The sequence below is a fragment of the Arthroderma uncinatum genome (assembly GCF_011692745.1).
Source record: "Arthroderma uncinatum strain CBS 119779 chromosome Unknown scaffold3, whole genome shotgun sequence".
Classification (NCBI taxonomy): Eukaryota; Fungi; Ascomycota; class Eurotiomycetes; order Onygenales; family Arthrodermataceae; genus Arthroderma; species Arthroderma uncinatum.
Window position 1 is genome coordinate 1,339,002 of NW_022983865.1, and position 20,436 is coordinate 1,359,437.

The 20,436-nt window shown below is 50.9% G+C and overlaps 9 protein-coding genes across 9 annotated transcripts; 3 read left to right on the plus strand and 6 right to left on the minus strand.

Moving 5' to 3' along the window:
- Positions 1 to 725: 725 nt before the first annotated feature.
- Positions 726 to 2,541, plus strand: GIQ15_04182 (uncharacterized protein; the record flags this gene model as incomplete). Its single annotated transcript, XM_033551599.1, has 5 exons — positions 726 to 914; positions 987 to 1,091; positions 1,179 to 1,412; positions 1,486 to 1,628; positions 1,746 to 2,541. 5 exons carry the CDS (start codon positions 726 to 728, stop codon positions 2,539 to 2,541), a joined length of 1,467 nt encoding a protein of 488 aa, XP_033405329.1.
- Positions 2,542 to 3,082: 541 nt separating this feature from the next.
- GIQ15_04183 (leucine Rich Repeat domain-containing protein) lies at positions 3,083 to 5,130 on the minus strand (the record flags this gene model as incomplete). The annotated part of the gene is made up of 2 exons (XM_033551600.1): positions 3,083 to 4,833; positions 4,908 to 5,130. The coding sequence occupies 2 exons, from the start codon at positions 5,128 to 5,130 to the stop codon at positions 3,083 to 3,085; spliced, it is 1,974 nt and encodes a 657-aa protein (XP_033405330.1).
- Positions 5,131 to 7,400: 2,270 nt separating this feature from the next.
- On the minus strand, positions 7,401 to 9,506 carry GIQ15_04184 (uncharacterized protein; the record flags this gene model as incomplete). The annotated part of the gene is made up of 3 exons (XM_033551601.1): positions 7,401 to 8,941; positions 9,007 to 9,335; positions 9,475 to 9,506. 3 exons carry the CDS (start codon positions 9,504 to 9,506, stop codon positions 7,401 to 7,403), a joined length of 1,902 nt encoding a protein of 633 aa, XP_033405331.1.
- Positions 9,507 to 9,954: 448 nt separating this feature from the next.
- GIQ15_04185 (uncharacterized protein) lies at positions 9,955 to 10,561 on the minus strand (the record flags this gene model as incomplete). Its single annotated transcript, XM_033551602.1, has 3 exons — positions 9,955 to 10,013; positions 10,092 to 10,478; positions 10,555 to 10,561. 3 exons carry the CDS (start codon positions 10,559 to 10,561, stop codon positions 9,955 to 9,957), a joined length of 453 nt encoding a protein of 150 aa, XP_033405332.1.
- Positions 10,562 to 11,001: 440 nt separating this feature from the next.
- GIQ15_04186 (uncharacterized protein) lies at positions 11,002 to 12,074 on the plus strand (the record flags this gene model as incomplete). Its single annotated transcript, XM_033551603.1, has 3 exons — positions 11,002 to 11,068; positions 11,128 to 11,281; positions 11,339 to 12,074. The coding sequence occupies 3 exons, from the start codon at positions 11,002 to 11,004 to the stop codon at positions 12,072 to 12,074; spliced, it is 957 nt and encodes a 318-aa protein (XP_033405333.1).
- Positions 12,075 to 12,698: 624 nt separating this feature from the next.
- On the minus strand, positions 12,699 to 14,849 carry GIQ15_04187 (uncharacterized protein; the record flags this gene model as incomplete). The annotated part of the gene is made up of 7 exons (XM_033551604.1): positions 12,699 to 12,738; positions 12,798 to 13,147; positions 13,197 to 13,280; positions 13,332 to 13,509; positions 13,561 to 13,664; positions 13,737 to 14,301; positions 14,350 to 14,849. The coding sequence occupies 7 exons, from the start codon at positions 14,847 to 14,849 to the stop codon at positions 12,699 to 12,701; spliced, it is 1,821 nt and encodes a 606-aa protein (XP_033405334.1).
- A 307-nt stretch (positions 14,850 to 15,156) lies between these two features.
- Positions 15,157 to 15,778, minus strand: GIQ15_04188 (uncharacterized protein; the record flags this gene model as incomplete). Its single annotated transcript, XM_033551605.1, has 3 exons — positions 15,157 to 15,554; positions 15,600 to 15,717; positions 15,773 to 15,778. 3 exons carry the CDS (start codon positions 15,776 to 15,778, stop codon positions 15,157 to 15,159), a joined length of 522 nt encoding a protein of 173 aa, XP_033405335.1.
- Positions 15,779 to 15,995: 217 nt separating this feature from the next.
- Positions 15,996 to 17,108, minus strand: GIQ15_04189 (ATPase NPA3; the record flags this gene model as incomplete). Its single annotated transcript, XM_033551606.1, has 1 exon — positions 15,996 to 17,108. The coding sequence occupies one exon, from the start codon at positions 17,106 to 17,108 to the stop codon at positions 15,996 to 15,998; it is 1,113 nt and encodes a 370-aa protein (XP_033405336.1).
- Positions 17,109 to 17,515: 407 nt separating this feature from the next.
- Positions 17,516 to 19,678, plus strand: GIQ15_04190 (cell cycle control protein cwf19; the record flags this gene model as incomplete). The annotated part of the gene is made up of 2 exons (XM_033551607.1): positions 17,516 to 18,805; positions 18,857 to 19,678. The coding sequence occupies 2 exons, from the start codon at positions 17,516 to 17,518 to the stop codon at positions 19,676 to 19,678; spliced, it is 2,112 nt and encodes a 703-aa protein (XP_033405337.1).
- Positions 19,679 to 20,436: the final 758 nt, after the last annotated feature.

A 20,436-nucleotide genomic window follows, 5' to 3' on the forward strand; every position in this document is an offset into this window, starting at 1 on the left:
AGGCAGGAGGAAGGGAGGATGTTGGCTTTAGGTTGCGACCCCGATAAAACGCACCCGAAATGCCGCTGAGTCATCGAATCTACGCTCTGTCCAAGGGTCCACCTCCCGCTTCCGGGCCCATGGACCCGCCCGAGGCCCTCGCGGTTTAGCGCCCTCCCGCTCTGCTGCTAATATATCTCGCTCGACACTGCAGCGTCCTCCCTGGTGCTTCTGATGCGTCTTGGGAGACGAAGCGGTCCTGATATCTGCGGCGAAAAGCAAAAATAGAATGGTCGCGGGACTAGGATCTACCTCGGCTTGCATATCTACCGATAACTGGTTATCGTCATCAGCCCGGAAGGCGATCCGGCGTTACGCTTTTGCCCTTTTTCATTGTTTGTGAGAGGGTGCCGCAGCTCCTTGCCTGACGTATGGCGACTGCCAGGCGTACGGGGTGCATGTTGCAGGCTCAGTACATATATACGGATCATGGAGCCTAACTCTGATTCCCTCTCTCGGTTCTCCCTGACAGTTGGATCGTTTGGGCTGGCCAGCAACCGTGGTTTTCAAGCTTTCGACGGCCTCACTATTCTCGCCTCTTTCACGCCTCTTTTGGGATGGGAAGACAGTCCTGATTTTCCCTTCGTATCCGCCCATATGGGCTTGCGCGCTTCGTCTAAGCAGTTCAGCAAGCGATTCCCTGGCTGAGGCCAACTTGGTTGCGCCAGCCTCCACAATCTACTGCGATGACTCTCTTACCAGGCCAATCTCCACCTCTGCTGCCGCTAGATTTGACACATCGAGGGGCCTTGGTCGTTATCGCTGGTGCAATCGCTGGTACTGTCACTTTGACCGGCCTCTTCATCAGGCTGTATATTCATCTCGCGATCAACCCACATTACGGACGAGATGATTTCTTCCTTCTAGGGGCGGCAGTACGTACTTTTCGATGTTTGAATGTTGATATATATGTATGGTTTTGACTTACTTGGACTGGTGATATCTAGTTTGTTGCTCTCTGCGAATCAATCTTGGTCTTTGTCTCCGTGTCTAAGGGCTTCGGTAATTCGGCGGACTTGATAGATCATGGGAACCTGATAAGCTTGCGACGGGTGAGAAACGAACGATTTCTTTCTATCTTGAACCTCTTATGGAGATATCTATACAAGATGACAGCTCTAACATGCCACCTTTACTAGGCCTTTTTCTCGAGCGAGATCCTCTATATATTTACCCTCTACCTCACAAAATGTTGCGTCATATGCATTTTCCTCAAACTAACACCCAAAAAAACACATAACCGTGCAACATTGATCACGCTCGGTTTCTGTACGCTATGGGTTATCGGCTCTCTTCTCACGGTTGGTATCAAGAGTGGGATTACGGACACAACGACTATTCGGGCTTTTAGCCAAAGCTATTGCAAGTTCAGGGTATGAACACTCATCACTTATATTGTTAGAAGTTCTATAGGAAGAAAGCTAATGTATATCTGACTGATACCAGGTTGTCAAATGGCAAGTCATCGTCTCGTTCGATGTGTTATCCGAAGTTGTCATTTTCCTCCTTGCCGTATACCTCATCCGGGAGCTTCAGATGCGACTTCGAACAAAGCTTATAGTGCTGAGCGCTTTCGCTGCCCGATTACCGTAAGTATTTACATATACCGTGCAAAGAAGCATACCACCGAAATACATGCTAATATAAAAAAAATATAGAATAATAGCCTTCGCCTTAATCCGACTCCATTTCATCGACATATGCAGTGACCAAACAAACCTCACCCTGGATCTAGTCGACTCAGCGGTCTGGACTCAAATAAGCATAAACTACAATGTGATCGCCTGCACGATCTTCGCGCTTAAACCATTCACAGCAGCCGTTAGCACAAACTACGGCACAGCCGGCAGCCAGTCGCTGCATAGTTCGAAGAACAACACCAATCTTAGCGGAGGTAGTAATAGTGCTACTGGAAGTGCACTTGACAATGGATATTCGCGCGATCTCGAGAATCAAGGCACGAACACGTCCAGATCGAAAGAACATGCTTTTCTTTCTAAACCCTACAGCGGCAACGGGTATCCGCAATATTCAGCACAGAAAGCCAGACGAAAGAGCCAGCTTTCCACAACACTATCTAAATCGATATCAAGCAAGGCCGAAACAAAGTCGACGGCTCAAATATCCCTTCCTCGTTTTTCTCTCTTCTCAAAACCTACCCATACACCACAACATCGACGACTAAAGTCAACAGATGAAAACCACGAACTTAAATCGATAAGTGGGCATAACCGGACTAACAGCCGGATTCCATTTCTATCCAAAAGCGAAAAGAGGAGGACCGACTCTGTGGATTCTCATGGCGTAGCGCCTGGTATGGGTCCTGTTGCGTCTGATGCAATTATTGACCCGCCAGCAGCGACTGCGACCACAACCACGACAGCAATTACGGCCGGAAGGCATAATGGGGCAGAATCAGGTTCTGGGACAGAATGGAACGATGATAAAGCAAAATTGATCATTAAGAAGGATATAGAATATACAGTTCAGTATGGGGACTGATCCAATGCATTGATATATGCATAGGTTCTATGCCGACTTAGTGGACTCGTTCCACGCTGTAACAGCGTGTTATCAGGGTACGTACGATATGATAGAAATGAATACATTATTTGAAGATCATTCACTATACTCAGTAACTACATAGGAAAGAAAGCACCGTAATAATAAAGATGAATTAAGTATAGATATACAAAGAAGCAACATAAGGGGGAAAATAGACGGAGTAGAGACATAATCAATAACTACAGGGATATCATGAACATGAACCCGAACCCACTTAGCCTATAGCACACTATCATACACACGTCTGTACTTGCGTAGGAGGAATGAATAATAGGGAAATGGAAAGGGGCTGGACAAGAAAACATGCATAAAGGGGAAAATCGAGGAAAGGAAACAACACAATAAACTGACAAACTCCATTTCGCTTGCTCCTGTAACTGAAAACCCATACACTTTTTTTGTGACTATTAATTTTCGTTATTGAATGTTTTTGGTTGGTTTGGCGGTGGTCGATGGAGTAGGAGGAGAGAGATATTGGTCACTTCTTGAACATGTAATGTCCGTAGATACCACCAACATCACCTATAGCGACAGGAATCTTCCTGGTCCCCCACCAATGAGCTCCCATCTTCCAGCTTCTCTGCCCGTCATCCACAGGCATTGCAGGATCGCCACTTGGCTCGCGAACATACCAACCTCTCCTACCGAGCTCACGAACTACCCATCCGTTCCGGTTATTGCTAGACTTGCTGCGAGTGCGTAGAGGTGCAATGATTCGCTCGCTCAACTCGATGACCAGCAAGGGGTAGCTCTGCGGGGTTATGAGCAGACAGGATTTGGTGTTGAACAAGGCCGCCTGAGTCAGGTACGGGTTGCGGGTCAGGTCGAGATAGCGGAGGTGAGAGGGTTGCCAGGTAGAGGTGGCAGGTGTGCCGTTAGCAGATTGTGGTGGAGGAGCGAAGAAGGAATTCAGATCATCGATTGTGAGGTCTGCGGAGGATAGACCGAGTTCTTCAAGGTGTTTGGAGAGTTTGAGGAGGTCCGGCATGTGGGCGGATGTGATGCGGGCACCACCGAGGTTTAGAGAACGGAGGGTTGGAGTGAGGTGTGGTAGGAGGTTTGGCACATCTGCTTCCTCGAGGATACGATGGCGAGAAGCGTCGACCATCAGGTTGAGGTAGACGAGCGTATGTGTCACTGCTGGATGGGTGGTAAGGAACTTGACGACCTCGGGACCGGTGAGTTTTGTGCATCGTGAGATGTTGAGGTGGGTGATTTGCGCGGTGTACGGGATCAGGAAGAGTGTGCTGTTGCTTATCTGGGTGTGAGCGACGTCGAGGTGGGTTAGGTTGACGAGACGTGGGAGAAGAGACTGGAACACTTCGTCCGGTAAACCGGTACATTCGTGGAGAGATAGACGACGAAGACTGGGTAGGACGATAGGGAATTTAGGCTCCTGGGTGACGGCACTGAGGAAGCCAGAGGAGAATTTCGAAGACGAACAGCCGCAGAAATCGATTGCTCGGAGGAGAGTCTTGCTGATGAAGATCTTGCGCACAACATCACCGTCTACATCGTCTTCGACGTGCTCCTGGAGTAGCAGCTCCTTGAGGTTTGGCAGCAGGTCCAGACACTGAAGGAGGGTCTTTGCAGTGAGGTTCTGGATCTCGACGTTCATCTGCTGAGTGCGCCCGAGACCGACGGAGGTAAAGTGCGAGAAGTCCAGCCGTCGAACGATTGTGCCCAGAGATGGATACTGGCGAATATGGTTCAGAGCCTTGGAGAAGATGATCGAGTGAGGGATGGTGATGTGCCGGTATAGCACGCCCAGGGTGGCAGAGTGCAGAGTCCTGCATGTCAGGAGACAGGAGATCAGGTCGACATTGCGAGGAGTATATCCGTTTGGTGGGATATCCAGAGCAAGATATGATATGATCTCATCCAGTATCTCAACGGGTAGTTTCTCGAGACAGGCTCGCTTGATCACTCTCTGAAGAGCCAGCTGCTCCTGTTTCTGGACCTTGGGCGGTGCCAGCTCTGGGACGTCTTCCTCCCACGCCCATCCTCTCGCCTGGGTTCCTCCGAGAAAGCGTAGGTCGCTGTAGCTTCTGCTCTGCTTTCTGCCTCCAAGACGAATCTGTTTCCATCCTCGAAAGGTCCCACACGGGCAGCAGAAGTCGGGAGCCTGCGCCTTGAGCTCCTGTGCCTTGACGGCCGAGCAGTCAGCGGTATGCGTCTGGTCACTGGCCGGGTTACTCTCTTTGGTGTCAACGAAGGACTGCGCGATTCCTGCATATGTGATGATCGAATTAGTTGGGGCTGCTGGTACGGATCGAGAGGGAAGAAGGCGTGGATGTATGTACCGGTGTTATCTTCCTCGATGGAGCCGAACGAGGCGCCTCCGACGCTGCTGGAGCGAGAATGAGCCTGTGAGCTGAATGAATCCTGCCTCTTGTGAGTGCCTATCTTGAGATCTTCCAAGTCGTCGGCATCGGGGAGGTCAAGGTCATTACTCTGGTCGGGGACGGAGACGGGCAAGGGAGGAGGATGGGGGCAGGCAGAGCGGGCGAGGTCAGAGGGAGTCATGCTATGTACGGGGAGTATACTGATAGATAACTATGGTGGCCGGTCTATAGCTTGAATATAAAGGTTAGTCCGTACTCGGTAGACTGCGACTGAATCGACTGCTGATAGGATGGGCTGCTGGTGTTGCTTTGGCTTTGGCTTCTCGTTGTAAACAGTGGCTTTGCTTCTTGTGAACAGAACAGGACAAGATGAAGAGCAGAACAGCTACTTGCTGTCCACTTTCTTTTAAATGGATTATATCAACCTGGCAAGATATGGCCTGACTTGATAGTATAATAACAACAGGATGGGCTGAACAGAGCAGAACAGCGCAGAGCAGGGCAACAGGAAGGTACAGATATGTATGTTATGCGAGACAACAGCAGGCACACAGCACGCAGGAGACAGACACTGTTTCTCCCAGCAAAGCTATAATATTCGCGACTGGGCCTGGTCTCCTTGACGGCAAACTGCTGTCTATCTATACACAACGACGCCGGAGCGCTGACTATCCGCAGAGGTATAGGAGGAGAAACGAGGAGACGAGGGGAGACAAGACGAGACGTAGAGACGATAACTGTGCAAAGTCTAGCAATGGCGAGTCTCAGGGATCAGAGCAGATAGGGAGCGTACTTTCATAAGCCTGGTCGGCGTGAGTAAAAGTGATGAGTATTAGTAGGTAGTGAGAATATCGAGAATATCGAGAATATCAGAAGAGAATGAAGAAGAGTATGAAGAGGAGTATGAAGAGTACTCCGTATGAAGATATAAGTTGAGAGTATTAAGTCGAAGAGAAGAAGTGAAGATGAAGTTGAGAAGAGAAGATGAAGAGAAGATGAAGAAGAGAAGAAGAAGAGAAGAAGAGAAGAAGATGCGGATAGTGGAGGAGCGCGAAGGAGCTCTGGCATCACCTGACGCCTTGCCCGTACCCCCTAACGCCGAACTATCTCCACCACGCCGCCATGCAGGGACCGTTGGCTCGTATCTCGCAGCGTCAACTCTCGTGCGGCCTGCTCCTGGCCCTGCCCCTGCTTTCCCTCCTCTTCTTCGTCTGCTTCATCTGCTTCGTCTCCATGTTTGTTTGATGTTTCTACAGCGTATGGATGATACCGGCCGGTACGCGGTCGTATTTTTGGCGTAAGGAAAACCTTATTTAACCGCACCCCACGCTAGTCCAGATCGGGCGACGGTCCATTCCGCCGGCGTAGATGACATAATACATACACATACAGAGATATAGAGAAGATGAGATGAGATATAGATGAGATAAGGATATAGAGAAGATAGACAGGCTAGATAGACATTGACGGGCTAGAGATAGAGAGATAGATAGACATAGAAGATAGAAATGTTGAGATAAAAGGTCTTTGTTTGAAGGAAATTGACTTTTGAGACAGCGGAATTAAGCTTAGTCACCTGACATCAAGACTTTCTCGATACAAAACTATACAACTCTCTATACAACAACATCTACAACATCTACAGTCTACAGTCTACAGTCTACAGTACAGCTATAAAGACAATCTCAGTCTAGTCCTACAGCGGGTTAGAGTGCGACTGCGATTGTTTGGACGCTCTTGGACAGATCGCTCGACTATGACCTTGGCTCTCTGCAGCCAAGATCAATAGAATCAAGGTGCATCCTTAATTATAAGCTTGCCGCAGGTGTTCCTACTGCCAATGAACACCCTATAGGGAGCAAACAGATATACCACTGCCTGTGATGAGCCGCCGCCTGGAAACGGAGTATATAGACGATGAAGTTTACCTGCGGCGAACAGACGAACAGGCGAACAGGTTTAGCACCCCTGGCATGATACCCGCGTGACCATTCCTCCGATATACTAGGGGTAGACTGTGCCTCCTGCGTCATCCATGCAGACTGACGTGTCACCTAGCCAGCAGTGGCAACGCGCAGGGCAGGGATGGCGCCGCCCGTCTCGAGAGAGGAAAAAACAAAACACATGGCCACCAGGGATCATATACAAGGTACGGGGTTGGGTTACACGCACTCGAATACGCTTATCTATCAAATGCGGGCTAGACGTCGAAGGGATAGAGAGGAGCTCGCGCTGGAATAATCAAATGGTCAATTGCAATTTGTGAAGATGATTACACGATGAATGTGCCCCAAGAACGCGCCAATGCTTTGCCGTAACACCAGATAACCTGATACCCTGGAAGAAAGACTGCCAAGAGACAGACAGCCAGGACAGTTGATCATATTAAAGAACCCTTTTAACTCAATTTTCGCTCTCCGTACTCCGCCCAGCGCGTCGTGCAACGCACATCTATGATTTCGTCTGTTTCCTGAGTAGCACGGTTGGGTAGCTAACGCCGGAGCTCAGCCCGGGTCCAGACGCCGATGCCGATGCCGACGTCGACGCCGACGTAGATGATTTCGACGGTTTCAGCGAGAGAGTCCGTGGAACGCTCTGGGCCAGCGAGAAGGTCTTCTTGTGTCGGAGCGGGGTGCCAGGGAACACCGTCGTGGCCTTCATGGTCAGATTTATGCGGGTGACTGGTGGGCTCTCGCCTTCGTTCGGGTGGACGTCGAGGTGTTTGGCACCAACGAGCTTTCGCATCTTCCGCGGTACGGGCGTGGAACGGTACGGCGTTGCTGGCGCGGGTATCAACACCGGTGCTAGGAACGGGATGGGTTCCTCCGGTTTGCTCTTGTCCACGCCATCAACCTGTTGCTGCGGCGGTTTGCTCGCGCTCCGTCTACACGAGGACCGCAAGCTGCGTTCGATGGCCTGCGAGTTCTGATAAACGTCCGCGTCGAATTCGGGCACTTTCTCCCCGCAGAACTCAATCAGGGCGTCGTCGTTCCACTTCACCTGCTTCTTCGATTGGTCCTGCGGTGGCCGTGGTTGGTTGATCTCTGGACTCTGCTCGAGAGCTGCTATGGCTTTGTTGAGTATAGGTAGTAGTTTATAAGGAGGTTTAGTGCCCTTGTTCAGTCTCGTGTTGGCCTTGGTGAGAAGCGCAGTTTGCTGATCATCTGTTCGCTGCATAAATATAAATTCTGTGCCCTTACGGCGGCGCATTGGTATCTGGTCTGGGATCCTGGGTGCATGGCGGTGATGCTCATAAGCCATCTCAAGCACGGGAGAGAATGGCATTCCGTTTTCCCTCTCCACGATCTCGATGGTCTTCGAAGAGCCTCCGCGCGACGGACGTCTGGTAAAATAGAGGTTTGGAGGCTGTGTTTTCTCCGGAGATGCATGTCGTCTGTGCGAGCGAGGTGAGTTGCTGTCCACGGCTTCAAGGGCACGCCGTGGGTTGGGAGTAGGGGAATCGGGAACACGGTCAACAGCGGCGTCTCCCTTCATGGGGGTGATGGCAGCCCTTTTGGCTTGTGCCTGGGAGAGGAAGTCCGAGATGAGCTCTGCATCCTCGCCGTCGAGGATGGAGATGTTCCGTAGTGAGGTACTGTGTGGTGGTTTTTCCCGTTGTCCCTGACCAGCCGCCATCGGTTCTCCTACAGCATCAAAATAGGTTTCCTCTTCAGTATCCCCGCGTTCTCCAGGGCAGGAATCTGAGGTGGTCTTCTTCTCCAGGTTGAGCTCGTCGTTTATCATCCTCTCTTCCGGCGGCGTCACAGCCTCTGATACTGTTTCCTCCGGCGAGCTCGTATCCTCAAGTTGCGGAGTCTCACTCTGATCGACGCAAGGACTGCTACAAACCTCGTCGTCGAGGAGCCCCAGACCATCGCATTCGCTACCTTGCCGAACTAATAAGTCGCCTGACGTTGTTGTTGTTGTTGCTGTTGCTGTTCCCACACTATCAACAACATCCTCCCCCTCCTCCGCTGGCGCAACGTATTTTCCTAATGACAACAAATCAGTACCCTCCAATAGAACAACCTGATAGTAAAGTCGGTAGTCCACTCACGTCTTCGGTCCCCAGTTTCAGTTTCCCACTTTGTTTCCAAGAACGACCGTCCACGCTCCCAATCTGCAGTTTGCGCAAGTCGCAACCTTTTCACGCCACGTAGCGCCGCCAGTGTCGCAGCCAAGTTTATTTCGGTACAGAAGCTATCCGTGTCGCGCATATCATCTCCTTCTAATGACGTAGATGCAAGGTATCGTTTCCAGATCTTCTGTGATCTCGAGCGCGGAACGACGGGGGTAGTTGGTTTTCGATCCCAGAGCCGGTGCGCTTTCTTCGACTTAGCTACGGGAGTAAATCTGAAGCGCTCGTAATCGAAGAGGCGACTCTTCCTGTAAAGAAGTTAGTTATTATTAGATTCACATGTCGGCGACGTGTCTTTGCATAACTGAGGGGACCGGAGATAGATGGTGTGTAGGGTGACTTTTGCGCCTGAGGCAAGGAAGTGAATCGAGATTTGGAAGTCCATACCGTGCTGGCGATCGCATAGTATCCTGCCCCATATTGGCGGCGATTAATCAAATCAGAATAAACAATCGCTTTCGGACGGCGGGGATATGACGGTGTTTCGATAGGATGCTGTTCCTGTTCGCTGTTCGCTGTACATGCAGTTGGTATGTATAGGGGGTTTATCCCAGGTTTTGTTGAACGAGGTTCAGGGAGAGCAAATAATAGCAATAAGGCGAAAGATGGAGCCGTGGAGTTGATAACAAAAATGACACAGCTATTATGTTGTTTTTATTCAATCCTCGAATGAACTATTCTGTCATCGACCAGATGAGTTGGCGCGTTTCTTCGATGATGTTTTTCCCCCTTGTCGGCGGCCGTTGCCGTGCCAACCAGGCCCCCATACAAGCCACCGCTACTGATATCCAGTGCTTCAACCAGGAACTATGAACTAAACCATCCCAAACGCCTCGCATTACGTCGTAGAAGAGAGAACCCGCCACTCTAATCTTTTATCTTGCGCGGGTTTATATCGCTGTCGTCGAACGGATCACCAAACTCCTCTGTAAATAACGAACAAGTCAGCAAGTCTTTCTAGACGACGGCGATATTTCACTCGTTCCCCGCAGAATAAATCGTACTCAGACTAAATTCCTTGTCCACAACGTATTCAAGGGCCCTCTTCGCATCTTCCTCTGATTTCGTGTTCATCCACGCTGCGCCGGGCTCATCTCGCAGCGCTGCCGGCAGCTGACTCGCAGGACCCTCTGCCATCTCGTCGTTGGACTCGGGATTGACCAAGAAACCAGCCGGTATCAAGGGATCCTTTGAGCTTTCATTGTATCCCGTCATGGTTACTTCTCGTGTCGTGGGACCCTGAGATCCAGGTGGTGAGAGTTCCGCCATTGCCCCGCCAGATAATGCGTCCTGGAGCCGGTTTCCCGCAGGCGTCTGAGGGACACTCTTCGCAGAAGGAGACGATGAGGTGGAGGAGAGCATCTCAGAGTCGAAATCGTCAAGACAGGATGCTATGACTTCACGTTAGCGAGCTATCCGCGTAGGGTTCTGCGTGTATCTCTGTGTAGATGTCATATGCTGCCATACCAGCCATGATGAGAGATTTTATCCTGTAGACAGAGCTATCCTTAGCCACGAATGAGTCTCTTGTGCGAGTTATTCGTTTGTTGCAGTCTCGCTGTCTCTTCGTCGTCATTGAAACGAGTTTATCGTTATCGATGTCACATGACTTGGCCTTTTTGGCCTGAAAGAACGAGCAAAAGTCGACAAGAAGCAGCACATAGTATACGACGATATTCCACTTAGCCGGCTGAGTGTTCAAGCTATTGCGAGGGCGTCTCTCTTTCATACACCGTCAGCTGTCTCTTCTATGCAGGCTCAGGAAGGAATCCTGCCAGACTCTTTGATACCCTCGGCGGTTAACGTGCCCCCGCAGCTGAGGCGTCTACGAGAATTCACACCACCAGCTGGTCTCCTTGAAGCGGATTCCGGTTATATACAGCTATCCAGCTATTGTCATTCGGCGGCTTGACTATGAGTAGCCAATCGAACCAAGTCCCAGATGCTTGGGACCAGGACTGGGAGAACGTCGCAGATGTATGTCAGAGCCATTAATCTGCTTGATCTGGGCTATTATGCTATAAATGATGTGAACTATAGACGATGTGAAACTGATGGAATTTGTACGGAAACAGAGCCAGGGATCTCCGTCTGCTGCTGAGCCGGTACCCGAGAAAAAGCTGTCCACGAGAGCTGCGAAAGCTCAGCGTCGAGCAGAACATGCCGAATTCAACAGGCAGCTATGGGCTGAAGCGTAAGCTAGAATGTTCCTGGTTTCTACCCAGTTCAGAGCTAACAGGAATACTCATAGTGAAACCCCGCAAACTTTCCACTTTCTAGAGTCTCGATCGACCGTTCCTATCAAGTCAGAATACAAAGCGCCTATGAAAGTGCTTGCACGGAAACCTCAGTCCGGCGGCAATAAATCGGCCTCGGGCCTGGAAGGTGGAGTTCACGGGCTATCTATCGGTGATAACGGGGATGACGACGACGACGACTTCGAAAGGAGGCCTGGACAGCTAACGTATGAAGAGAGAGTTGCAAAAGCCCAGAAAGAGAGAGAGGAGAAGCAACGCAAGTACGAGGAGGTTCGAGAGAGGCTGTTTGGCAGTTCAACGCCAGGGTCAGGTAACTCGTCGCCTGGTAACGTCACACCCCCACGCCAGGGCCAGCAACAGCACCAGGGAGGCAGCGAGGGGAAGAGAAAAGGGCGAAATAACCGATCGAATACAGGGGGAAATCGAGATGGTAAAGAGAGAAGGGAAAGGGATAATTCTAATGCATCTGGAAAGGCGTCGGGGCGGCTATATGACCCCAGTTACGCACCAAAGGCAAATTCAAGCTATCTTCAAAGAAAGGAGAAAGAGCAGACATCGTCTGAACGGGATAAAGAGCTACAAAGTCCTCTGGCCCAACACCAGACTCAACCGCAGCTACAACCTCAGTCTCCGGCGCCTCAGGTCCCCATTCGGAGTCCCAGAGGGCCCGACCCGAGCGGGAGAGGCGGCTTCGGCGGCTTCCCTTCTCGAGGAGCAAGGGGTGGTTGAATGCTAGGTTAGGTAACCACCGTATAGAACAAATACATGTGGTTGTGGCGACGGCGACTGGAGTTGGGTTGACGGCTGGGACGTATAGCTTCAACCCCAGGACTTCGTCACAAATGCAGGATATCGGGTATCAACAAGGCCGCATGCAGCCGTGGGGCTGTAGCATATACATGTTAGCACAGCCATGGAAGATGTGCGTCAGGTCAGTCCACGTCGACGCATGTCTAGGTAGGGCATTACGTGTCACTGGGACAGGGAACCGGCCAACTACGCATTCCACGCGCGGGTAACTCGCATCAGAAGGCCTTGCAAAAGAGCAGGCCGCTGGAAAAGGTCTAGGTTATGCCGATGAAGCTACGTACTTCGAGAATCATGGCTCCGGTTGCCTAAGATGGATGGCCTGCCTTGGTGAGTTAAGGCACTATACCCTTGATGCTGACTGAGGACGAGTATGAAATTTTATGCATCGCGAGATACAGTTCACCTGCTTTAGGGGTTGGGTTGGGTTTAGAGAATGATATACATGAACTTGAACATTTAATAATACAACACCACTTCCAGGCCACCACACATCAAGGCCTGGATTGAAGTTCAGTTCGACTTTAGGGTAGATCATGTCCAGCGTTAATAGCGTTCGCCAACAACGACGTGTTTGGGCGATTTTCTAATACATCATTATCAGCATAGTCCGTTGCATAACTATGGGGAGTATAAACTGCCCACCCACCTGCATATCTCTCGTAGCTATCCAAGTACAGATCATCCGCACTGGTAGTCGCCATGACATGCTGGTCTAGCTCTACTGCTTCCATCCAGGCGGCCCAACGACTGCCTCGTTCCGGATCAGGCCAGCCACGATACGGTTTAAGTACGCGGGTGAGCCGTAGCATCCAAGGAGCGAAATGGATGTCTACGAACGAGATGCTGCGGCCTAGGAAGAAAGGGCCGTGGACGTGTGAGGCGTTGACGAGCTTGCTGATGTGGTCTTTTAGTTGTTCAGTGTAGGTGATTTGTTTGGCGATGTCTTGCTCTTGTAACAGGCGGTAGAAGCAGGGTATTATATGACGGTTTATCTTTGTATTGTTAGAGAGAGGGACGATGGATGGATGGAGTGTGACGTACATGGTCTACCCAGAGACGACAATGAGCACGAAGCTGTGGATCACCGGGTGGTAATAGGGGTTTACCGATGTCGAGATCCTCGAGCTGAAGACTCAAGTTAGACGAGAAACATGTATAGTGTGAGAGTTGACGTACGTATTCAAGGAGAACACTGCTCTCGTAGCAGCCCCAGTTACCGTGGCGGATGGCGGGCACGAGTCCACGCGGGTTGACTTCGAGCAGGGAGTCGGGTTTCTTATACGGGTCTATCTCGATATATTGATACGGTATGCCCTTGACTTCAAGCGCAACCCACACTCGCTGTACAAACGGGCTGGAGGAGTTAACTTCATGTTTGATAGAGTAAAAGTCCAAAGAAACGTACCAGAAACAGCTGCCGTAGAGCTTCAGGTCACTGTCCTTTGTATGCCTCTTCACAGTATCGAATGCATAGCCGGATGCGCGTTTATGGTAAGACTTTTGCTGAGACTACGCTGCCGGGTTAACAGCTTACCACGACGTCAACAGGGCATAATCAAATCAATGCAAAAGTTGACGTACAATTGACTTCTTCTTGTCCTTTTCCTCCTTCAGCAAGTTCCTCTGTACGCTATTCTTCTTGATCCGGTCACTCTCCTCTAGCGTGTGTCTGTGTGGGCCTTCGACCGAGTCTGATCTCCCGTTCCCGCCGTTCCCGTTCACACGCTGGATGGTATAGTAGCGTGCTCCAGTCACGCCGGGGTGGCCGGGCGGCAAGCTTGCGCTGGGAGTGAGCACGCCAAAGGGCTGGGAGCCGTCGAGCTGTGCGTTCGACGACCCCGGTGCCACGAGGAGGTCAGACGACTGCGTGTTTGGGGAAACCTGCTCGAAGCCCGCTGCCATATCCTGAGAGACGTTCATGGCGCCGGGGAAGTATTCGGTGATCTTGATCTTGACGTCACATAGGTTCCGTTCCCGGGCAGTTCGCTTTCGTTTCTTCTTGTTGGGATCGTGAGTCTTGGGCGTGCCCGGCGGCCGACCTTTCAGCCGGCAGTCCCAGTAGTGAGAGACGAACGGCTTGCGTTTATATCTCTGCGTAGAGCGGTGGGAGTAGACGTTGTCTACGTGTGGGAAGTACGTCTGGAACCTGCACCAGTTAGCATCTGTTCCCGTTACCAATTGGGGATGGACGTACTCTTCTTCGCTTAGGACGATGGTGTCCTCGACGTTGAACAGTTTCTCCCGCCACTTCTCGAGATCTGGCGGGTTCGGGATGGACTTCATGTTCTTGAAGTGGCCGTCCCCGAGCGAGCTGCCCATCTGCATGTCGGCGTGCGCAGCCTGGAAATGGGGTATCATGTTCTGCGGCAGGGCATGCTGCGTGAAGGCCGCGAACTGCACCTCGCTCGTCGGCACAAACTGATGGCCTGGCGGTTCTGCGATCGTCTCCGTCTCTGGCTGCGGTCGGCCATCGTGCGGCGCCAGGAAGATGTCGACCTGCTCGAGGCCGTGGCCGTGGCCGGTAGACCGCGCGGGCGAGAGCTCAGCGGGCTCGTCGAGGGTCTCTGCGAAGGCCTGCGAGATGCGCCGGGGCTGCAGCGACTCCTGGGCCAGCGACGGGGCGGGCGAGACGGCGTTGAGGGTGTGAAGCTGCGCGAGCTCGTCGGTGGGCGTTGGATGCGACTTGCTGGCCATCGTGGGCGAACTGGCGATGCTTCTGTTCAGTTGTCGACGCGATGTTGAAGCGGCGTGACGCCAAGCATGGATGATGTAGATGATGATATAAACAGTAGATGATATACAGATGATGATACAGATGATATAGATGATATAGAGTAAATAAATAATGACGATATAGTAGATAGATGAACAGTAGATATATATGATATAAATAGTAGATGATGTCAGAAGTTACTGGTGGCTATAGATCAAGCTATGATGATATAGATAGATATATAGATATAGATGATGAGGATAGCTTGTATAGATATAGGATAGACAGTCAAGTCCTCTTCCTGTTCTTCTTGTCTGCCTCTACGTTCTTGAAAGGGAAGCCAGACGTCCGCTTGTCTGCACCAGTTCTCTTGCTGATGCGCCCCGAGCCCGCGAAGAGCATACACCACAGTCCCATCGCGGCGAGAAGACCAGAGAGAGCCATCCCAGCCGCAAACCCGGCCTGTCCAGTGCCCGCATACCAGGAGTACGTGTAGCCTGCGACCGCCGCATGGAAACCAGACGTGATCAGCAGCACCGGGAACGCATACTCCTTCTTCGGATCAGACTCTTCGGCCGTGATAGAGTACGAGGATGCAAGCGGCAGCGCGCCAGTGAGGATCAGGAATATCGTAGCGATCGCTATCTGGCTCATTCCACAGCTCCTCGCAAAGTAGATTTCCAGCACTACCGTCTGTCAGCACTGAATATCAAGAGAAGGACTGGACATACGTGTAGGCTGCCTGGTCTCCTCGAGCAAGGTGGTGATGATCAGCTTCGGCGTGAAGAGGAGCGCGGTGCCCTGGAGCGTCAGCCAGGCGAAGGTGCCGTAGGAGTACGGATAGAAGCCCTGCATCTGTTAGTAAGTATAAAGACTTATTAGTATAATAGATATAGCTACTCACGTCCATATTTATTCAATGTGGTATACAGTAATTGAGTGGTTGTTGTAGTTGATGTTGTCTTAAATAGCACCACGTATGACATCATCACATCCTGGTCATGTTTACTCTCATATATTCATTACTTGGACGTTACTCCTAGACATTATCTGGATGTTCAGTACAGTACTCGAGGCGTATAGTGAAGTCGATGTGAAGTCGTAAGTGAAGTCAGTGAAGTCGATAGTCACCCCAGGTTGGAAGACTTTAGATACCGCGCAAAGCTGCTGTCCTCGGTTGCCTGCTCTCCAGAATCAGCCAGAGCCTTGTTATATCGCTGCGAGAGGCCGTCGTCGTCTCTTCCGCTGGGTCGTTCATCCTCCCCTTCTTCTTCGTCGTCATCGTCTTCAGCCTCCGAGACGGTCTCGACTTCATACCCTTTCTCCTTCGACGATGACGACGGACCAGAGACATTCATATCCTTCAGCAGTTTCCCAAGCTCAACCTCACGCTTCTCAAGTCTTTCCTTTTCTCTCTGTGCTCGCTTTCTCTCCAGCTCAGGTTTGTAGTCGCGCTCAAACTCCTGGCGCTTCTCCTCTACCGCAGCAAAGAAATCCTCCACCCCGTCTCCCGTCATAGAACTAACGCCCACGACACTCAGGTGGTGATAAAACTCCTCGAGCATCAAGCTCATGCTGTTCAGGAACGAGCCCATGTACCCGCTACCGCCCCCGATGCCTCCCGTACCCCCTTCCCCTCCACCAAACGCGCCGTTCTGCTCCTCCTCAGCCAGTGCGGCCTGGAATTTCTCAAAGTCTGCCATCCATTCTTTCGCGAACTCGGCATCCTTCACGTCAGTCTTGTTAAAGACGAGGATCATGGGTAGTTTCGTCTTGTATAGGATACTGCATGCATAGAGCATGTTGCTCATAAATGTGCTTGTAGAGCTCGTTCGTGGCGTATCGATAATATATGCGATAACGGTAGGGAAAGAAGATGCCAGCGATTCAAGCAGGATGCTGCCCGATGCACTCCATACAAACACTTCTATCTGTCCCGGCGTATCCACGAGAATATGGTTGATCGGTTTCGAGGTCGACGGCTGCTCCTGGTCTGCGGAGGGCAAAGCTCGCTTCTCGAGGATGGCCATTATCTGGTCTATTTTCGTAGAGAAGAGGTTTAGAGAGGTGAGGATGCCGCCGTTGGGGCCCAGATTATACTGCTTCATCACTTCCTTGTAGTTTATCGAGTCTCGTATGTCGATGTTGCTCTCGAACGGGACTGAGTGTACTGCTGGATCGAGGTTCATGACATACGGCGGCTTCTTCTGGCTGTAGAGGTACGAATTGATTCTCTGCATAAACGTCGTTTTCCCGGATCCTTTATAACTCATCAGTAAATCTTTATAATATGAATATCAGACAATAGAGGGTAAGCTGATACCTGCCATCCCAACGCAGACAACTGCGACTGGTGGGGTTGCCATCGCTGCGATCAGGTCGACGGGACACTGTCCAAGGAAGTAAAAGAAAATGAGAGCAGTAGAAAGTAGAATAAGGCGATCGAGGTAGACAGTATAGCAAACCTCTCGATATGGCGGTTATAGAGCGAGAAGTCGTTTGTTAACCGTCAAGTCTTTCAAAAGCGCAAAAGTAATAAATTTTGGTGATCACGACGTCATCCAAAGCTAGCAAGCTAAATACTTAAGTTAAATACCGAGACAAACACATCCTACACAACACATACACTACAGGTAACGCCAGCAACATGACATTGGAAGATTTTGAAAAAGAATTGGCGGAGAATAAGAGGAAGGAGAAGGAGAGAGAAGAGAGGGAGCTCGAACGATCGAAGCGAAGACATCGACACCGCAGTGACCGCGACAGAGAACGAAACAGAGACCGCGACGAGGACAAGCACCGCTCCCATAGACACCGGCACCGCGATGACGATGACGAGAGACGCAGACACAAACGATCTCGGCATTCAACGAGTAACGGTGAAGACAGGGAGCACGGCCATAAGCGACACCATCGGGACAGGAGTGCTGAAAGGAAAGATGATGCAGAGGAACCAAAAGAACCCGTTATAGAGCAGGATGGGGAAACCAAGCTGCAGAGAGATACGTGGATGGAAGGGCCGTCAGCCCTTGATATCGATTATATACATCGACCCAAGGAGAAGCCACAGGAGCCCTCGACAGCTCGAATGCTACAGGTTGACTTTGGAACAAAGCTACACGAGAAAGAGCTGAATCGACACCTTCTCGACGTTGCAAAGGATGCAGGGGCTTCTCCATCTTCTGATACCGTGCAAAAAGGTGACCCGGCGGAGGTAGACTACACATTTGGCGATGACGGGGCACAATGGCGCATGACGAGGCTCAAGGCAGTGTTCAGACAGGCGAAGGAGACCGGCCGGACGGTCGAGGAGGTGGCCATAGAACGATATGGTGATCTACGGTCGTTTGATAATGCTAGGGAGGAAGAGATTGAGCTGGATCGGAGAGACAGGTACGGCAAGGATTATGTTGGAAAGGAGAAACCTTCAGGAGACCTTTTCAAAGAGAGGAAGCTGGATATGGAATCAACCGGTGAAGATGACACTGGAGATAGCCAACGACAGGTCTCGGGTGGGCGCAACGATGCTCCCATACAGGGACAGCGGATGGAAACCGAACCAGCACCGCGAGAAACGAAAATACTCGACGCAAGTTCCCTCAACAAGCTAAAGGCTCAAATGATGAAGGCGAAGCTAAGGCGGGCCCCTGATGCAGCTGAGCTCGAAGCTCAATATAATGCAGCGGTTGCGGGAGCTGCAAACCAGAAAGAGTCTGACGTCGTCGTGCTTGGAGTCATGGATAATCGCATGCTAGCTGGCGGCAATCGAGGAGAAGTTCGCGCGGTAGAAACCAAACGAGGTAGGGAGAGAAGTCAGGTTGAGGAGAATGAGGATATGAGCATTGAAGATATGGTTCGTGAAGAGCGCAGGAACCGTGGAGGTGGAGGAGAGGGACAGCGGTTTGCTGAACGCATAGCCAAAGATGCCAAATTCGACGTAAGTCAACGACGTACTTTGCATCTCAATGTTTCAATGCTGACTATCTAGAATGACCTTGATTACATGGATGAAAACGCTTCAAAGCTGGCGAAGCGAATACACAAATCGGAAATCAACATTAAAAACACATCCATAAACGAGTTCCAGAAGATGAATCGAATCCTAGACACTTGTCCACTATGTCACCACGAAGATACAGGGAAGCCGCCTCTTGCACCCGTGGTATCACTGGCAACTCGCGTCTATCTTACTCTCCCTACAGAACCCGAGCTGAGCGATGGCAGCACATGCATCGTACCCATCCAGCATCGAAGTAATCTCCTAGAATGTGATGACGACGAATGGGAGGAGATCCGTAACTTTATGAAATGTCTAACTCGGATGTATCATGACCAGGGACGAGACGTCATCTTCTACGAGAACGCAGCCAGGCCGGGCCAGAAGCGACACGCAGCCATGGAAGCAGTGCCACTCCCTTACAGCCTCGGAGAAACAGCTCCTGCTTTCTTCAAGGAAGCAATCCTCTCTGCGGACGAAGAATGGACTCAGCATAAGAAAGTCATCGACACGCTTGCCAAATCACGACAAGGCGGCGGGAAGCTCGCGTTCCGCAATACGTTGTCGAAGGAGATGCCTTATTTCCATGTCTGGTTCGAACTCGACGGCGGTCTAGGGCATATCGTCGAAGACACCAATCGATGGCCGAAAGGCGACCTCTTTGCGCGTGAGATAATCGGGGGCATGCTCGACTTGGGTCCTGAAGTGATTAAGAAGCAAGGGCGGTGGCGTCAAGGAACTGATAGGAGGATGGACGGATTCAGGAAACGGTGGAAGAAATTCGACTGGACGAGAGTGTTGACGGAGGAGTAATAATATTCGCCATCTGTCAATCTTCATCACCCATCAACCATCAACACAGAACTGCTCGCTGTCTCACAGCCACATCTTTCCTTGGTGGTCTTGTTTGCAAATCTAGGTACCTAACTAAATCCGTGATCGTCGACCGTTATGGTACCGTCTCAGCCTATCGAATCTAATAATCCACAGACCCGAAGTTGCACAGCATGTACGCTATGATTATCTCGCAGCCACCGACAGTGCGGAGGACATATAAGTTGCATACACAAAAAGTACATAAGTTGTACAACCAAGAGCCAGTCTTCTGGGCGCCAGCAGGTAGAAACGAACTCCCTGCCCAACGCAAATCCAAGTCTTGTAATATCAACCGTTGAGTTACGATAGCTCCCCTTGCGCAGGGAGCTCTCGTCTTATATGCTTGCAGGTAGCTTTCGCCGTCGGTGTTGCCTCGGAGCATCAAAAAATATACGGGAATAAGCCCGGCATGATAGGACTGCTGGGTTTCCTACAGGAATTTAGTTGACTCGGCCGAATTCTTGGGGAGTGGCCAGTTATAGAGCTTAACGATGAAGAACCAGTCAGGAAATGAGTTTGAGAGGAAGATATTTATTTGGCTGATTTGGCTGCGATTATTTAAGTTGATCCACAATCAACTGTTTTTATGGAGTCCACCCCACGAAGCCGAAAGATATATAGCAACCGCTCGAGATCCTGAGGTCGACCTGGTATCCTAAGACCCTTAGGTATATTGGACGATTTTCAGAGAGAGA